The 20,838-nt window shown below is 32.6% G+C and overlaps 1 protein-coding gene across 1 annotated transcript in view; it reads left to right on the top strand.

Moving 5' to 3' along the window:
• CADM2 (cell adhesion molecule 2) overlaps positions 1 to 20,838 on the top strand; it is a gene marked incomplete at its 5' end in the record, with an annotated part of 236,746 nt that overhangs the window by 102,669 nt on the left and 113,239 nt on the right. Inside the window, one exon of the mRNA XM_054585063.1 lies at positions 17,181 to 17,271. Within this exon, the coding sequence (XP_054441038.1) occupies positions 17,181 to 17,271 (91 nt within the window). The remainder of the gene's footprint in view (positions 1 to 17,180; positions 17,272 to 20,838) is intronic.

Below are 20,838 nucleotides of genomic sequence, written 5' to 3' on the forward strand. Positions count from 1 at the left end.
TACACACAGAGAGAGGGAAGAGCGAGTATAAAGCCCATGAGATAGGAACATGACTTACTGTTTTTATGTTTCTAGGAACATCAAAGACATCGGTGAAACCAAGGTGGAGTGGACTATGGGAAAAGTCAAGAGGATATTATGAGAAAAGTTAGAAGTACCAGGGAAACTAGGCTTTTAAAAAATTTTTTTGATAGAGAAAATGTCATTCTTATGATTTTTAATTATTGTTCATTGTGATTTAATTATTCTTAGTGTACTTGTTATTAAAATCGTTATAATTTTATATACTTTCAATTATATTACATTAGTTTTATTAATTTTATTCTTGTTATTGAAACAAATGCAGAAACAAGCATATTTTATAGTCCAAACTGAGATTATCTCCAAACTTCAAAATTTATTTGCAGTAAGACCTTGGGACAATTATTGAAACTCATTAAGATTTAAATATAAGCTAGAGAATTGACTTCTGTGAAGAGCAAACTAGGCAACTTAAGTCAAGTTCATGGCATAAAATAAAAATTTAATATAACACAATTGCCTTCTTAGTCAGTTTAGGCCCCTATAACAAAAATGCCTTAGACGGGATGGCTTAAAAAATGACAGAAATTTATTTCTCACAGTTCTGGATGCTAGATTTCTAATATCAAGATTCAGGCATGTTCAATGTCTGGTGAAGATCTGCTTCCTGGTTCATGGATGGTCTTCTTTCCATGTACATACATTGCAACGGGAGCTAAGAGAGCTCTCTGGGCTCTCTTTTATAAGGAGGTCATGCTAACCTCGAGCATGACTTTCCAAGGCCCATTATCACATTGGAGATTAGGTTTCAACATATGAATTCGGGTGAATAAAATATCTATAAAATCTTCCCTTTTCTATTTTTTTCTTATTTCATCAACATCTTTCAAAATATGGAAAATTACAATTTGATATGTTGAGAGAATTCATATCACCAGCATTGTAATTTAAACTTATTTTTTTCTTACATGTCAAGCCAAGTAAGACTTTAAAAATATTTGGTTACCAATTTAACTGTAACTTTCAATGTAAAATATAATGAAAATTTAGTCACAAGGAATGTTGAAAGTTGCCAGGCAAAGACTACCGGGGACATCTACCAGTAGTCTAGACAAATTAGGTTTATTTGGTGTTTTATGGTAAAAGAGAAGACAAACCAGGCAATCTCTTACTGTAGGAGAGTCAGGAGAGGTTTTTTGACAGGAGTTAAAAAACCTTGTCCTAAATATTCTAAAGGGTTCTGGGATTGGATTCTGTCAGGATTGGGAGCAATCTAGTAATGGATATGTTGGCAACTTTTACCTAGAAAGCAAAAATATTGAAACAGAACTTGTTTTATTATTATAAAAATGCTGTGGTTGATCTGTTAATTTTTGTGGTTGCTGAATGTCCTGGTCTTGGTCTAGTTTCAGACCTGATCAAGGAATAGGCTTCCCTTAATCTTATACCACTCCATAGTCACAGAATGGCTTCAGCTGATTACTGCTTAGATTCTAGAGAATTGTTTATGTTTGTTGAAAATATTTCAGCTTAGCTGTCAGATGACAGTTGTCAGCTGCTAAAGTCATTTTCATTTTCTTAGGAGTCTAAAATGGTACTATTATATACTTCCTGGGCATTTTTAGCTCTTCATCATATTTCAGTATGCATTATTAAGCAAACTTTATGGAGGAAGGCAATTGAATTGCCTAATTTTTTTAGAAAGTTTTATGTGAAAAATGTTAACAGTTTTACTTGAAAATGTTAAACTTGCTGGCCAATTAAAAATAACAACTCATTCTATCATGGTTTAATATATAAGTGGCTAGAAGGCAGAAATCAGATCTATTTAAATTATTTTTCCTAAAATCTAGCAAACCATCATTTATGTATGTGAAGTTAATTAAAACCAACTGATGATAATACTGAATGTAACTTCAGTAATGCAGAACCTTCCCCAGAGATGAAATGAGGGGTGGAGAGAGGAAAGGGGACATTTAGCAACAGCCTGAATCAAAATTAGAGCAAATTGGGTATGGTCTTTATAAATATCTCAGCATCTCAGTGTTTGTTTTCAGAGACAGCAGATCATGAATCTAGTTGGTACACAGGATCAACATGCATGATGTGGCAATTTCCATAGGTGCAAGTGGAAGGAATTAAAGAGAGTTGGCAAAAAATAAGGCAGTTAGTTTAGAATTTATGAAACATAAGTTTAGGATTTCTACATTGTTTTACATTTCTATGAATAATTCCAAGGACTGCCCCAAATAGAAAAATACTTAGCCTTTTGAAACTCCAGAGTAGAAAAAAGATGCTACTGTTTTCTGTAGTGGATGAGAAGAGTATAAATATTTAACCCTAAAATAATAGAAAGTTATGAGTACACCTGAAATTAAAATCCTATGCTATCGTCGAAAGGCAAGTTTGATGAGAAGTAAGAGATAAGTGTTAAAATACATAATGAGTGTCGAGGAGCATTATTTTAAAAAAATATACTAGGAGAAATTACATTTCTAGGGCTAAATATTTCAACTTTACAATCTTGTGACATAAAATTTAAATTTTTTTTTCTTTTAAAAAAAATGTTTATTGTTCAAATACATTTGTCTCCATTTCCCCGCCACCACTTTCCCCTGCCCCTCCCACACCCACCTCCCTCCCTCAATCCCTCCCCACCTTGGCTCCGTCCATGTGTCCTTCATACATGTTCCTTGATTTCACCCTTCCTCTTCCTTTCCCCGCTACCCCGCTCCCTCCTTCCCTCTCATTTCTGTTGGTTTCTTTTTTCTTTCAATGTCGCTGGTTATATTTTCCTTGCTTGTTTGTTTCGTTGATTAGGTTACAATTATAGGTGAGATCATATGGTATTTATCTTTCACCCCCTGGACTATTTTACTTAGCATAAATAAAATAATTGAAAGTTATGACTACACCTGAAATGAAAATCCTGTGCAATCATCAAAAGGCAAGTTTGATGAGAAGTAAGAAATAAGTATTGAAATACATAGTGAGTGTCAAGGAGCATTATTTTAAACAAAATAGTAGGAGAAATTATATTTCTAGGGCTAAATGTTTTAACTTTACCATCTTGTGACATGCAATTTAAAAGGACTCAGCCTATAAAATATATCACAGCAACATTCATTACTTTATAAAATGCTAATCATAAATTTTACTGTCACTATGATGGGGGAGAGGGTCTTTAAATTTGAAATTAAAGAAAATGTCAAATTTCACTGAGAACCACAAATGCCTGCACATTCCACGTAATAGGTAACAACATATTTTGCACCTGAGCAAAGGAAAAAAAATACTCTTTTTATGGATGGAAATTCTCATTCATCTTCTTGTGTTTATACAGATCTCATTGAAACAGTAACCATTTTTTTCTGATTTAATTTTTAGAGGAACAGATTGTATGAGTCAGGTTTTATTTAATTCTTAGTAAGAGTAATGTATCCGTACTAACAGAAAAAAAAAAAAAAACAAACTATGCACAAAACAGCAAAGAAGACAATAATGGCTGAACATTTATTTTCTTTATGTGACAGTGACAGAGTTACATTAAAAATCAACTGTTACTCAAAATGAATAACACAACCGACATATTGGAAGTTTTTTTCAGAAGCAGTGTTCCGAGAATGCATTTAATATCATGACATTAAGACATCAATATGCATAAATAAAAACCCCAATTTTAAGCCCATGTTTGCGTGTATAAAGTATATTTCATGTATAATTCCTCTCTCACTTTTGCATAATCCTTCCACTCCAGCACAGTCTAATAGGACTTTCTGTGATGATGGAAATATTTTTTATCTGTCCGAAAATAGTAGCCGATAGCTACTGACATGTGGCTACGCAGCAATTGAAGAACAGAGTTTGTCACTAAGAACCTTTGCTTTAAATTTTATTTAATTGAACACCACCACTCTGGATAATTTCATCATGCTTTCATTTTCTTATATCATTATTTTTAGCATAGCTGGGGACACTTGATGACTTAAAGATGCGAAAATAGTGACAAAATTATAGGAAGCTGAAGTAGCAAGAATTTTCATAGTATAAGAAATATAAAGCCACTATAACTTCATAAAATATCTCATACTTATGAGTCCAATTTTTTTATATATAATTGCAAAGTAAGTTAATGTTAAATCTATTTTTAAAAGTAAGATTTCTCTTTGTTTTTCAGAGGACCTTTAAGAAAAAATACAAATTATGAAATGCATATATTTAAAAATAGAACCATGCCTAAAAGAAACTCAAAAATTAAAATTGAGTCCATTGTAGTCTAATATTATACTGAGGATTAATCTTGCAATTTTTTAAGGAGGAACAATTTTACTTATATATTAAAAAATAAGGCTGGTGATTTAAATGATTATTACGGAACTATAGAAAGTTTTATTCTGCCTTCCAAAATAATTTCTCAATCTTCTTTATGGTGCCTGAGATTTTGTAATTCGGAATTCGGTTTTCGGTTTGAGCCGAGGAGGCGGACCCTGGAGGCCGAGGCGGGGCGGCAGGGAGAGCAGAGGGGCGCGTGCGCCGTGCCCGCGGGCGGCTGCGTCCTGCTCGGACCAGACTGCAATGTTTAATGTCCAAATACAGGTTCACAGTCTGCGGGGTGGAATATATACGTTTTAGAAAAATATAGTTTGAGTACAGTGTGACCTTGGAAATCAATATTGCATATTTTAAAGTTGTGAAGTCAGATAAGGATAGGTTCTAAATCCAGTTCCTCTTTATGACTTCATGCTAGTCAGTTTAAACCTCAATTTTCTCCTCAGGAAAATGTACCTGCTTTATATCTTTTGTAAACATTAAGTCAGTTAATGCACCATAAATGCTTGGCTTTCTGTTATTGTTATTAATAAGAAAGTAATGTAGTATTCTTTGTGAACATAAAAGAAGCTTAGCTAATACTTCCTACGAGATCTGTACTTTGTGAAGGAGAATGAGAAAGCTTGAGAATACAAGCAGGGAGCCTGTGAAATAGGTAAATATGTACATACGGGATTTTTTCCTTTTTGTAATTTTGCCTAGGACACATACTACTCACTATCACTGAGAGAAATCAAACAAATTTAGCGATAACAGGAAAATAAAAAACAATTTTTTAAATAATTTTTCTTTCCAGTAATAAAAGCTACAAATAAAATGTCCTTATCCTAAGGAGAACTTTTCTGGGAACTATCTAATGTAATTATGCAGTTACTGTTTTATTCGACTTTACTCAGTTTAAATATATTTCAAAATATACCACCGAATTTAAGAATTATTTTTTAATTATTTTTGATGATGATTATTTTGGCTTTTCTCATAGTTACCAAAATGATATGTAATGGGACATTTCAAAGATTAGCTAATGTATGAAATGAAAACAAACCTGATAATTCAAAAATTGACTAACAAACAGAAACTAAGATAACGCTACCAATTCCATATCATTTTACATTTCATTTCAACTGACTTAACCTATGCAGTTTCTATTATTGTTGCATATTTGTTAAATAAACATTGACTGCATAAGCCCTCCCATGGCAGATTTATAAAACCTAAAACAACTTTATATTAATGTGTTAATTTAATTATTTACTATTTCTTTTTGTGTCCCCATGATGATTTATTCCATGGTACTTCGACAGTGTTTACTTAAAATAACATGAAAACATAAACAACTTGAAAATGTTTAGGGACACAATAAATTTTGATTTCTCATTTTGTCCTTTAAATGATGATATGCAGTCTTATTTTTAAAATGAGCTTTCAGAAGAGTCAAAATGTCCCAGCTAGTGATGAAATTTGACTAGTGACCTTTCTGATACCTTTTCCTAAGCAATCCATCTCCAATGTTGAAGCTATCAACTAGCTGAATTTCTTCCTGCCCTCCAAAGTAAAATCAATCTACCAACAATATTGAATCAAAACTGCAATTTACTTCAATTCATTAGGCTACAAATACAGGAGAGTTTCATTTGAAAAATTTCTAAATTCTATTTATTTCATTGTTTTAATTTATCATAACTTTCTCGACTATAAATTATTTTATTTCTAAATATGTTATAGTTATCGCAATAACTAAAATAAGATATTAAAGAAACAATGGAAACTAAAATGTAAGTAAGGATAGTAAATGAGATATAGAGAAATGCATGTAAGATAATCTACTATAGAGCTCTCAATCGTAAAAATTTATGAAATAGAATATAAACACAAATATTGGAGTATTTATTACCTATAGTGTTCCTACTACCTTCTCTTCTCCATAAGACTTTCCTGTGGCTTAGCTTTATAATAGAGACATTTTGTTTCTAATTGCTCCCTGACCCATTCATTTTTACACATGGCCAAATATCCTTCACAAACTCGCTTCTGAGCCTGATACTCATTTGATAAAGAAACTTAACATGATTTCTTACTGCCTTTACTTAATAGTCAAGCTCTTCAACCTAACATTAGAAGCTTTTAAAATATCCCATATAATGTGGCTCGCAGCACCCCTTTTAAGATAAGGTGCTCTGCACTTCACAGTATTTCTAGATGCTTCCTCAACAGGCTACATTCTTCTCTACATCAACCCTTTATTCAGCTCTGCTTTGAATTCCCTGTATTCTTTCCCCCTCTGGAAAAATTCTAACAGTTCAAATACTATGTATTCTATGAATTGTTTCAAGTGCCACTTCTCTAGGTACCTTTCATTGTTTCTAACAAGTATATGTAATCTCCTCCTAAATAACTCCGATAATATTTCATCAGAATACGATGTTGCTTTCATTTTTAAACTTTGCATTATTTTGAATGATATATGATTTATCTTTTTTATTGAGACAAAATTCTTATGGTTGATCATATTTGTGAATATATAGCACTTAATAGTAGTTGTAATGTGTCTTGTACGCATATTAGTTTATACATTTGTTGAAAAATAAGTGACTGCCACAAAAGTAATATTTTACTAGTATTAAAAAGGAATTTAATAAACTATTAAAGAAAAAGTACCTGAGAGTTTTGAGCATTATGAAAAGAATGTTGTAAATTAAAAGGAAAGCGAGGTTTGAATTTTATTGCAAAATTACAAACAAAAAAAAGTAAATTGGGCATCTTAGAAAAAGATAATCTCACACAGAGAAAAAGAGCAGCAGGGAACTCTACAGCTGAAATGGCTCTGGTTAACTCTTAGTATATCAGCCCACTGCTCCTAATAAAAAGTGTTAGACCTTGAGATGTGACTCAAGTTTGTTTTCAAGATTTTTATTTCAGGGAAGTATCACATTGGCCATACTCAGAGTATTAAGCATTTCTTTCATTACAGAAGTAAACTGAAATATGAGAAAAGACCAAGCATCCCATATAAATGCAGACAATTTTACTGTTCTCTAATAGTCACCAATTTGTGTAACAGGGAAGAGATATACAGGTAATGAATAGAATAAAAGTAAATCTTTCAGAGGTGGGCATTATTGACTTTTTTGGGTTAGATAACGCTTTGTTGGGCAGAGGCTGTCTCGTGCACTGCACAATGTTAAGCAGCTCTCTCGGCTCTACCCGCTAAGTGCGAGTGGCATTCCCTCTACGTGTCCCCCGCACTCTAACAAGCAAAAATGTCTCCAGACACTGTCAAATGATCTTGGGAGGTAAAATTGTCTCTAATTGAGAGCCACTCTTTTAGAATAAACTGGGAAGTGGTCTCATCAAAGTGAGTTGGTACGTCATATTCTTTCATATCAATTTAAGTGCCAAGAAATCTTTATAATGGTACTAAGTAAATTCTTTTGTTCAGAAACATTTATGCAGTAAGATTGCTATATGACAAAGAATCACTCTTTCATCTGCAAAATGCTTGTAAGTCTTTAAATCTCCTTTGATAAAAATTTGCTGGAGGGATCTTTTGTTTTATTCATGGTAATTATTCATTTATTAGTGGTATATGTAGATAAGGATATAATGTAATATATAAGATAAGGGATTATATTTTATTTTTCAAAATATTTCTCAGCTTTATTAAGATATAACTGACATGCCTGGGGGAACAAAACCCCCCCAAAATTTATTTATAAAAATTGTGCATTTATTCTTACATGTTTAAACTTCAGTCATCTTCAAAGTACCCTCCATTTGATGTGATACACCTATCTAGGTATTTTTTTCACTGCTCAAAATAGTTTTTGAACCAGTGCTCTTGCCGTTTTTTTGTTGTTTTTTTTTTCATCTCTTCCATATTGGCCAAAAGTTTCCCTGAGGACTTTTTTCACCCAGGGAAACAAACAAACCAAAAAAGTTGCTTGGGGCAAGATTGGGTGAATGGGGAGGGCGGGGCATGGTGTTATGCCATTTTTGGTGAGAAACTACTGAACACTCAGCACGGTGCAGGCTGGCGCATTTATAAATCACCCATAATGAAATGGGAAAATGGATTGAAAGAATCTTCAGAAATAATTCTTTGAAGCTGAACAGAGCCTCTCACAACAGCACCAGCTGGTACACTGATACAGATGGGTTCCCGGAACACTCACATAGCTGGGGAAGCTTGTACTGCAAGGGGCTTGCCCTCCAGAAGATAATTCCATTTGTGGGGGACCCCCTTGCATTAGTTTAAGGTATACAGCATAATGCTTTGATAGATGTGTATATTGCAAAATGATTACCAAAATTTGCATAAAATCCATTACCTTCACACAGTTACAATTATTTTTTCTTGTGATGAGAACTTCTAAGATCTACTCTCTTAGCAACTTCTAAATATATACAGTATGGTGTTATTAACTATAGTTGCCATGCTGTACATTACGTCCCCAGAACTTAGTCTTGTAAGTGGAAGCCTGTACCTTTTAACCACCTACACCCGAAATAATATATTTTTTGGTCAAAGGAGAAAAAGATGTGAGAAGGAGATGGATGTAAGAGAGTTTTAAAAAATAAAAAGAAAAGCATACAGACAGGCAGCTTAACAAGTTATGCATAGAATTCAGTCACAAATTCAGTTACATAGCCAGATGAATTTTACAAGGTCTAGATCATATGGAGCCAAACACAAATCTTGGACCAGGTGCCAATGCATCCAGATGGAGAAAGAGTTGATGTTGAAAAACAATAGAGGACACAGAACATACAACACAGAACACCAATCTCTAGGGAAGTCTAAGAAAGGAAAGGAAACACCAATATACTGAAGGTAATTAAGAAGGGAGAGAGAAGGTCCAACTGCCCAGGATGATTTATGATTGTGTAACTGGGATAGGTCACTTCTCTGAGCTTTGGTTTCATGGTCTCTATAACAGGTCAATAGCAGACCTTCCCGGCATGCTGTATAAAGTGTTCCATGAGCCAATGAATATAGAGCATTCATAATATTTTCTAATATTTACCAAGTATTTGACCAATGTTTACTATTCTTAGAAGATAGCTATGATAATTTTAATTTTATGATACACTGGTGTTCCTGACAAGTAATCGGAAAAATTACAAAAAAATATTACTCATGCTTTTATTCAAGAAATATTTCATTGGGGCCCAGGAGTTATTCTAAGACTGAGGATAAAGAAGTGAATAGTATTGAGACCATTTCTGCTCTAAAGAGCTAGCTTTCCTAAGCATATGGGAAGCAATCCGGAATACCATTTATGAAAACCCCTGAACTTCAGTTGTTGCAGCCTGAATGTTACAATGTATAATGTTATAATGCTACAGTGTTATAATTCTAGTAAAACAGTAAATTTAAATAAGTAATAATGTGCCTTGATTGTTTTAGGAACTATATAAATGTTTATAAATTTAAATTCCTATTACTTTTTTTATTACTATAGAAGGAGGTAAGGGCCTTTTGTTTGGTAAAACATTTGACTTAAAACTTCTTTAATTAACCTGCAAAACGCTTAGTGACACATAAATGTTTATTGTTGTTGAACTATTGACACGAAATGCTTTAATAGTTTGTGCTTTCAAGATTGTTAGATATTGTAATAGTAACTTCATCACAGATCTTTCCTCCTTTCTAAAATCATTGTCAAGAATAAAGAAAGTCCATTCTACTAGGTATCTTTACTTTGATTCAAATCCTGAATCATTCAAATAGTACAGGAGGTGTCCTTATTTCCTATGTTAATAAAGCTTTTAAAATTTTGAACAACAAAAGAACAATATTTTTCTATTAATATATCTTTTGATTGTAATTTTGTTTCTAATTTTTTCAGATAAATAAAAAATACTTAAGAAAATGTTTTTATATTTTTTATTATTTTAAAGATTAATTCTGAAGTACTAAAATATTATTTGTAGATAAATGAATATATCCTTATTTTTATGTGCTTTTGCAAAACTTCCTCATTTGCTTGCATTTTGAGATAACTAGAAAGTAGCTCATTCATTTATTCACCCAAAATTTCACTAGAACATAGAAAGCATTTTGCTAGGCTCTGGAGAAATACAGTTCAATAGGTTAAGATCCTAGATTTTGAATGCTCAAAATATGGTGCATAAAGCAGCCATTTAAATAAAAAATATGTTTTTTTAACTAAGTACAATGTTCTGTAATAAAAATATAAATCTTGCATTATGAAATAATTTAAACCTACTTATTTACTCTTCCCTATCACTCAGATATGTATTTATAAGTATAATGTATTATAAACATGGCATATTATATATAGTATAAATTGCATACATATATTTATTTTCAATAAATAGGGTGCTGTAGAGTTGACTTATCTGAAGACATTTTAAAAAAGATATGGGAATTGTTAGTTTACCCCCCTCAAAACAAAATCTAAGTTTAACATACAAGATAAAGCAAGTGTAAATAATACCAGTAATAATAATAATAATAATAATAATAATACTTTTACAAACCTCCCCACTTTTTACTACCATTAAGTATTATAATAGAATACCCTTATATTGGTAATTTAACTGAGAATTAATGTGACAAGCTGAAATAAGAAGATATATAAAAACTGTAATTCCATTTTGTGTTGAATAGAGCAGGATGAAACGCAACTCTTAGTGCATCTAGACTGAAAAATAGATGAAATGTTTCCAAAGCAAGTGTGGAATTATTATTTAAGTAAAGTTTGCTAAAAATAATATTTTCAATACTTTGAAATATACAGTGGAACCTGCGTTCTCAAACTTAATTTGTTCCAGACGGCTGTTTGAAGAGATTTGTTAAAAAACTGAATGGCACCTGAGATGTGTGACTGATCATGCAGTTATCAGAATGAAAGGTCTATTGGGTTGAGGACCGTAGTTTTGTTTGAAAATTGAGACTTTTTCCAGGAACAACTTGGCTGAGAACCTAATTGTTCAAGACAGGGGACATTTGAGAACTGAAGTCTGACTATATTTGAAATGAAAAACTACAGCCAAAAAGAAAATTACAAATAACATAAATATAGACAGGAAAAAAATCCTTTATATAATTTTAATAGATAACTTGGCAATAACATAAATATATTTATGTGGTTTAATCAGACATTGTTTACATTCTCATTCAGACTCATATCTTCATTAGTAGAAAGATTAATAAAATGTATAGAAATTTAAGGTAATTTTAAAATTTTTCCTATTATCTCTTGTGCATTGTGTTATTCCTGATTCTCCATTTATTTTTATATATAACAAAATAATTGATACACAAAATATTTACATGAGATTCAATTATTAAAATAATAAATATTTTGGTGAATTCTGGAAATTATAAAGTTAAAAATAACCCTTTTTTATGTGACTACAATTTTTCTTTTGTCCTTTTTTTTTATTTGGTCTGAAATAACTGAGTAAGTATAGGAGCTCTATACCAATTAAAAGTATCTTTTAGAATATCATTCATATTTCACTAAATTAATTCTACCTTAATTTTATCCTAAGGGAGTGCTTGATAAACTCCCTTATAGATACACTAATGTGAATGATGATAATAAAATAGAAATAATAATGACAGATCTGTACTGTTAAGTAAAAACCTGTTATAGACCAATTTAATTCCTGTTCCGCCCCCAAAAAAATTGAGGTGGAGTCAAATTAGGGGTAATAATCATGTTATTGTAGTATTTGATGTAGTTAAAAATGTAATTTTGAGGGTATTTTTAACATGGTATATTTAAAAAGGAATGCTGACATATCATGGAAATAAAATTTTGGGTGAATATTTAAATAAATTCCTTCATAAACTGAGTTCTTCCTCTGCCAAAATCAGATGAGGGGAGAAAATTAGTATGTGGTTTTTGAATCAAAAAACAAATTTCCATTTTTTAATCCTGAAAAGTTGTTACTTAATTTTATCTAATGCAGACAATGTGTACTAGGAAGAAAGTCAATGAAAACTATTTAATTAAAGTAGATATGAGCTTTGAATAAAAGTCAACCTAAGGTTTGTGATACGAATATTTAGGGTTAACTTTACATACATCAGGCAACAGCAGATTTCAATTATTTTTTCTAATATTTCAGAACTAAAATACCAAACTGATAAAAAGATATATAAAATTTCATGTGTTCATTTATTTAATAATTTATTAAGCACAGATTTTGTAGAAAGCACTACACAGACACTATGTAGTGACTTTTTAAAAATAACACAAGGTGAAACGCAGAACGTGCAGCAGAAGTATCCAACTGAATTTTTGAGTAATGGGTGGTTGTTATTAACAAGGCTAAACTAATGATTTTCTTTGGAATCCTAAAAGCAAACATTAACCATGCAAAATTTTAATTAACCAGAAAATTGATGTGATCACATTTACATTTACAGAACACAATTTTCTTTAGTTCTGGAAGAGTTAGAGGGGTGGAAAATTGGTACAAAGGAGACCACTGTTATCGTAAAGTAGATAGAAGAAGTGATTGTGGCCCTATAAAAAAGGAAATAAGATTTGAAAGTTATTTAGGAGGTAGAGCAACCAGATATGATTAGTTGATTGATTTAGAAAAATTAAAAAAACAAGAGGTGTCTGGTGTACATGGTGGATCGAAACTGGTGGTGTCATATAGAATAGAGAATGCTGGAAGAAGACTAAATCAAGAGAAAGTTGAAGACTGAGTTCATTTTGGACACATCAAATGTGTCATGTCTTTTAGGCATTCTAGTGGACATGTCAAATAGATAATGTAAACATGTAGGCATAGCTTGTGGTACAGAACTGTTCTGAGATATAAATCTGAGAGTGACTGGTGAGTAGATAGAAACTGAACAGATGCAAATCGCTGAAAGGACCTAGAGAAAATTATGTGAAAACAATTTGTGAATCACATTCTCAGTGATCTCAATATCTAAAAACTAAATATAAGGAGACAACTAAACAGAATCTGAGAAATAGTAACTAGAGATATAAGAGTTGAGTCAGAAATGTGGGGAGTAAGTGATGGATAAGAGAGATGTTAAATAAAATAAGAAATAATTCTTAGGAACATTTGATTCTAATCAATGTTTTATTTCACATAAACATCCTGATGTGAAATAAGAATATTGTATTATATCCCTTGATTTTGGTAACTTAGAAGTAATTTGGTGATCTTCATGAATGTTTCATAGAAACACATGTTAAGCATATTATCTGCACTGACATGTAGTTATAACTGAATTCTGTATTTTGAATATGAAGAGAATGTTGAACCATGCTTCAGCGAACTATTTGCTTGTTACCAAAGATCTTACCAATCTAATAAACTATTTAAACTAAAGCTCAGTGCTAAGAGAAATCGGACCATATTTGTTTTCCTCTATTCAAATAGCTACCTGCCACTGTATATTTTACTTAGTTGAAACAGACACTTTCCCATCCATATCCCTTTGACACACACCATTTCTTTGCATTGGGTGGACCAGGAATGCCAGGGAGGTGACACTCCCTCCCCCTTCCAGAACAGCTCTCACCAAGAACTAATCAGAATGGGTAAAAACAAGGTCTGTCCCCCAAGAATCCAGCCATTGTTAATATTCTGAGAATGTTTTGCGGGACATTGATGTGACCTAGCAGCCAAGGAGAATGGACTGAAATGCACATGTGTGACCAATGATGACTTCACTGTACCAGTCAATGGGGGTGGTAGACAGCATTGAGTGAGCATGTGTACTGTGTGGCCATTGTGTTCAAAATGGCTGAGCAAACAGAGCAACAAATCTGCATTGAATTTTGCATTAAGCTTGAATGCATTAAGTTTCCTCCATGAAAACTATTCGGATGATTCAAAAGGCTGCAGCTATGGGCAACTGGTGATTGACAGCTTCATCACAATGCACCTGCTCATGCGTCACTTCTCATGCAGAGTTTTTTGGCAAAACATCAAATTATCCAGGTGACTCAGCCCCACTACAGCCCAGATTTGGTACCCTGCAACTCTTGGCTTTTCCCAAAGCTAAAATCATCTTGAAAGGGAGGAGATTTCAGACCATCGATGAGATTTAGGAGAATACAATGGGGCAGTTGATGGCAATTGGGAGAACTGTGTGAGGTCCCAAGGTGCCTACTTTGAAGGGAACTGAGGTGTCATTGTTCTGTGTACAATGTTTCTTTTATCTTGTATCTTCTTCAATAAATGTCTCTATTTTTCATGGTGTGTTTCTGGATACCTTCTGGACAGACTTGTATTCCTGAAATACTTCTGTGCCTTGCCTGTCAAGGAGCATAAGTCTGATGCATGGCCTACATTGCTTCTTAGAATTCCACAGCAGGATTGAACCCCACTTGTCCCTGGTGTAATCTGCTCAGTAACACATTTTTTTTTCTTCCTTCCCTTTCTATCTCATTTCTTAGTGCTTTCTGAGCTCACTTTCATTAAAAAAAAGAAAAAAAGTTTCCAGTTCTGTTAGGATTCTGTATTAGTTAGATCTCTTCAGAGAACAAAACTAGTAGGAAGAATGGGCACGCAAATACACACTAAGCAATTGCTCACACAGTTATGAAGGCTGGCAAGTCTCTGAATCTTCAGTCTTAGTCAGCTTGCAAGAGACAAGAAGAACCAATTATTTAGTTTCATTCTGAGTCCAAAAACCAGAACTAATGTCATTTCAGTCTGAAGGCCAGCAAGTTCAAGACCCAGGCTGTTTCAGTTCAAGTCTAAAGGCACAGGAAAAGGTCAATGTTGTAATTTATAGGGAGTTATTTCCTACTTGGGTGAAGGTCAGCTTTTAGTTCTAGTTCAAACCTTCAACAGATTTGATGAAAGCCACCCACTTTGTTTTAAGGAAACAGCTTTACTAAGTCTACCAATTTAAATATTAAAATGTACAAATTGGTAGTTACAAAATAGTCATGGGGATGTAAAATATAGCATAGGAAATATAGTCAACAATATTGTGATAACCAGATATGGAGGCAGGTAGGTACTGGAAATGTTGGGGGGAACACTTTGTTAATTAAGTATATGACTGTCTAACCACTATGCTGTAAACTTAAAACTAATACAAAATAGTACAAAAATAAATTGTAATTAAAAATAAAATATTAATAAGGATAAGTCGCCTCCAAAACATTCTTATAGAAATACTTGTAATAATGTTTGGCTGAATATCTGGGCATCCCATGATGCATTCAAGTTGATACATAAAATTAACCATCACAGACACCCAAATTAACACAATTTTCTTTCTTAAAAACATACTTTTTGATCTGTCTTCTGTTACCTTTTTTTTCTTGAAATAAAGCTTTATTTTATATTGTCAGAAGAAAGATAAATTTTGTTATATGTATACAGAGTCAAATTTCAAAAAATCATAGACCTCAGTGTGCCCAGAGTTATTCTTATTCACAGACCTTTCCCTGCATAATTGTTAATATTCTCTTACTTTAAAAAGTGTTCTACTTTGAAGACAAAAATATATGATAATTCTTGTCAGTAACTGTGATAATAATAGAAAAATTAATGATGTATTTAAGTATTTTATTATTTTTTCTACTAATTAAAAATATGATGAGTATGTGTCATATTTCTTCAAATCCTCTTTGCTTTCTGGGTAATTTTACACTGCAATTATTTACTATGATATATATGGAATGCCTGTTTGTAACCTGTATGCTATTGTTGCTTATCTTAAATGCACTTTCTTATATGATTGAGAAAGAATGAGTTTAAAAAAGAATACATAATTCATAAGTATAAGGATTATTTTTCTATATGTGACAAATCTGAATATGTTCTTGAAATAAGATTCTAACCTAAAAATTAACAGTTGATTGATACCTATTTAACTGACTTCAAAGAGAGAGTGTGTATAACCCCAGGGTTCTCCCATTCTTTCATCATAACTAAGGGAAGGATGTGACTAACTTTGACTGTCAGGAATGCTCAGAGCCTGCGTTGTTTATAATGGAGATAAGAAGGGGAGGCAATTCCATGCTGACTGTGGGCTACACAACGCCAGGGCTTAGCAAAGGCTGGTGAAGAAATGGTTTCCATTGTCTCCTTTCTTTAGCTAATTTTCCATTTCTGTGTGAAATGTATATCTTTATGTTTATTAAAAATATTACATGGCATAAAGTTATAAATATAAATGTCTTAAAGTATTCTCAAATCCTATTTCCACTAGGGGCTATTTTATTACTAAATGGAAATAAATAATTCTATATCGATTATGTTGTAGCATATATAACAAAATGTTAACTTTTAGCAATATTCTAAATAACTATTTCAAATGACTTCTAACTGTACTTTAGACTAAGCAGCATGTACCAAGTCCTGCATTATTGAATTCTTCAAAAAGGTTCTGCATAATGCTGTGGGATAGTAGTTGATCTTGAGGGTTTGGTTTTTTGTTTATTCTGTTGATACCTTACTGTAAGCTTCTGGTATTCCTGCAACAATGAAAGTGTTGTTATCAAATGTACAAAAATGCATTCAGTCTACAATAATAGTATTCATAGCTGTCTATAAATAGTTGCAGAAACAATTGTATGAAATGCTTGATATTCATCTAAACCAAGTTTTTTGCCATTTCGCTTTTAAATTCAGATTTCAGAAATAATACACAGTGGTGCTCATTTAATATTTAGATATTTCTGTTAGTTTTCCATGAACAGGATGGTAGCTTTTTAAACTTACATTACTCTGTTTCACCAAATCTAAGAAATCCCTTTCAAATATACACAATTACATAAAAGAGCATGAACACACAGCATGCTATAAAATTACTAAATATATAGTTTTATATGTGTTTAATGACCTTTTCATTTTTCTTCTAGATACACCATCAGTTAAGATTATACCATCCACTCCTTTCCCACAAGAAGGACAGCCTTTAATCCTGACTTGTGAATCCAAGGGAAAACCACTGTAAGTGATTTAATGAGCAATGAAGTTTTTTTTTCCCCCTCTTCTGTTCTGCTTTGATTACAGGCTTTAAGTGCAGACATCCACTGCTCTTGTCTTGGCTCAGTGGGCAAAATGATCTGTAGGAGAGAAAATCCCCTGAACCGTGTCTTCATTAGGTGTCTGTGGAAGACTGGTCTTTGTCTTTGTCATCTAGTGAAGTTTCTGGGATGGTTTCCAGCTGTGATTTTTTTTTTCTCAGTAAGATATTTCAACCTGAAAAGGAGTATAGTCTTAACCAGTCCCTCTTTACGTCATAAGATTGATAAAAGTTACACATTGTCGAACTTACTGTCCCATGAAAAACTGAAAATATTGAAACATACTCAAAATATGCTCAGGTTTTAAAGTTAGATGAGGAAGCACTTTCTTAATGAGGAAAATCAACTCTATATTTCTTATGTAGCAGCTCCCACAAAACATAGTTGGTGACTGCGATCTGCTTGGGAAGAATGTGAATGAAAGGGGTCACAAGCTCAACATTTTCAATTGTATTTCATTATTAGAATACATGAGTCCTAACATTACTTCAACTTTAGATCATTTTTAACATTCATGTTTATAAACAACAAACTCATAGAAAATCTACTTTTTATACAAAAATCAAATCAGTATGGATTATCGTAATATAGATTATTCAAAGATTATTTGAGAGCCATTTGATCATTCTAGTATAATAGCAATCTAGGTCTAGAATCAATTAATTATCTGATTTTTTAAAAGTTTTCCAATTGATTTACATTTTGGTTTAAATTTTAAGAAAAGGAATTTAATTCTTCTCTGTATACAACTAGAAATGCAGACTGGTGCAGCTATTGTGGAAAGCAGTATGGAGTAAGCTCAAAAATTTAAAAATGGAACAGTCTTTTGACCCAGTGATTTTACTTCTGGAATATATCCTAAGAATGCTGAAATACCAATTCAAGTAAAATTATTAAAATTTGTTTTTAATAATATTTGTTATGTAAGTGTAGATTCCATATTATTCCATGAAAAATTTTTCTAAAAGTTTTAAGCAGGGTGGGGAAGGGGAAGGGTCAGATCAAGAAACAGGTGTGAAGGACACATGGATGAAGCCAAGGTGGGGAAGGACTGGGCGGGCAGTGGGGGTGGGTGGGGCAGGGAAAAGAGGTGGTGGATAAATGGAGACAAATGTGTTTGAAAAATTTTAAAAAAGAAATAAAAAAAGAAGTTTAAAATTTTAACTTCTTCAATTTTATGGCATTTTACTTTTTAACACACTAAACATATTTACACTTTCTTTATCATGGTTTTGTTATTTTAAAATGGCCTTCCTTCAGTAATTATTTTCTAGAGATGTCAATATGAAGATTTAAAGAGCACTTGTGAATTACTATATTAATTTATCTTTTAAGACACATTTAAGCATCTTAAATGTTAAAAAGAAAGCATTTTTTCTTTAGTAGCTTTACTGCATATATCCTGCACAATTCACTTTAATAATTCTTACCTTCTGATAAGATTAAATTGCTTATAGAAAACATTTTTCCACTACAATATGCTATCAAAATGTGACAGTGCATTTTAGTATTAAAATTTTAACAAGAGTTTTTGGCTACAAGTTCAGGACTTTAAATAGAGAAAGAAGTGTAGTAGTCTCTAGCCAGCTTTAGACATTCCTAAACCCAAATTTACTTACTCCTGATTCTGTGTACCTAACACCAGAAACTTTCCACTTTCTCTTCCGTCTTTACTCCTGTTCCTTCTGTTTACTATTTTCCAACTTTGTCTATTCTGCCTTCCCTCTTTTTATGCTTCGATTTTGTTTGTTCATTCCTGTTTTCCCTTATAACCTCAGGGTTCAGCATATGGAGACATGAAGGAACGGAATCAGGATCAGGGTATAGCAAAGGATTTTTGCTTTTACATCGCCTCCGTAGTTTTGTTTCCAAGTACATGTGCCTTATCCATCCAAAGTTTACATTCTTTAAGATGTTTTCTGCTGTTTCCACTGTGACTATAAACTGTCTGTTATGTAAGCCAAAGTAACTTTTGAAAAACTAAGATGGGTCCTACAATAATTTTCAGCCCTAAAGTTGAACCCATAGAAGCTTGAAGATGAAGAGCTAGCCAGCTCAAGACAGATTTTACTCTTGCCATACATAGTCTTTTATCAGACTTCGTTCTATATTTATTCCCTTTCTCAAAACTTGCCAAATTCCTACCAAACTGACTGTTTCTTGCATGAGTTTACAGCATATAGAAGACCTCTAATTAGTATAGTCATTATATTCTTTCTTTATCCTTATAGGTCCCCATGAGGTACACAAGTCAATGTATCTTCACTTATTTTCTCATATTATATTCTCATTCCCACTTTCATTTTTACATCTTGCTTCCCTTGTAGTGTACCAGGCCATTGACATTAAAGGTATAGCTAACATTCGTTACTGCCTTTAGACCATTAGTTTTCTTGTCCCCTTCTTAATCATCTTAAAATTCACTCTTCTACAGTTTCAAAGTAACTATCATTTCCAATAAATACAGGCATTAACTCCTTTAAAGACAGCCTAATTTCTAGCTTCTTTTTCATTTATATTATATCTCCAACAGTGCCAGATGAGGCAGATAGGACAAAAAACAAGAGAAGACTGAAAAGAAATCATTGGATTTTCCCAAAGGGAAATTTAACTGCTTGTAAAGAAAACAGTCTTGCCAGAGCAGAGAGAACAGAAGGCAAATTGAAATGGATTCATCAGGGAAATAGTAGGTGGTGAGGAAGCAAAGGTAATGGGAGGATCACCCATTTCAGAAAATGAATCAGGAAAAATGGAAGAAAAATAAGGAAAGGAATTTATGTCAAACAGGAGTTATAAAATGAAAAAATAATAGAAAGACTGTTCATATTTTAATATAGGATCAAGAAAGCCTAAAAAGTGTGGGATTAAAAATGAAGGATGTAATATCACAACAGCCAATGGGCAAGTTCAACTTTCCCATTTTACTGCCAAATTTCCTCTCCGTTACTTTGGAGAGATTATATTTGATTCTCTTTTTTATTATTTTGGAACCACTGACAAGTGACACTGGGGCTCAGCTGATTGGTTCCCACAACATTCAATTTCTTTAATCTTTCCATTTGCCTGATCCACCTTTAATGAGCAGGTGGCAATCAGAAATGGGTAATGGATATATGATTCCTTACAACTTGCTGACATAAATAATATCTTTAATTGATGACCAAATATTATTGTTTCTTTCAAAATGTTTGATGAATTTATGATTTACCCAAAGTTATTAGGCATATTGATAATAAACAAAATACTACTATATTTTGTGTAAATCACAAATGATGGTGTGGCTGAACTTGTTCTTAAAATGTTCCTAACCTGCAGTCCTGTAGGCTAATGTTGTTTTCTTTGTTCTAAATGTGAGGGCCCCAGTGACTCTTTATGAACAATCCTGCCTTATTTGTCTGCTTTGGACTGAATCCTTTTACTGTTTTCCCACTGAACAGCTGCATAACTTGGGCCAGGCCCAAATTGTTCCACTTGACATAGCCATAGAGGC

This window comes from Pteronotus mesoamericanus, unplaced genomic scaffold, assembly GCF_021234165.1.
Source record: "Pteronotus mesoamericanus isolate MK-2021 breed Mesoamerican mustached bat unplaced genomic scaffold, CSHL_Meso_final contig_82, whole genome shotgun sequence".
Lineage (NCBI taxonomy): Eukaryota > Metazoa > Chordata > Mammalia > Chiroptera > Mormoopidae > Pteronotus > Pteronotus mesoamericanus.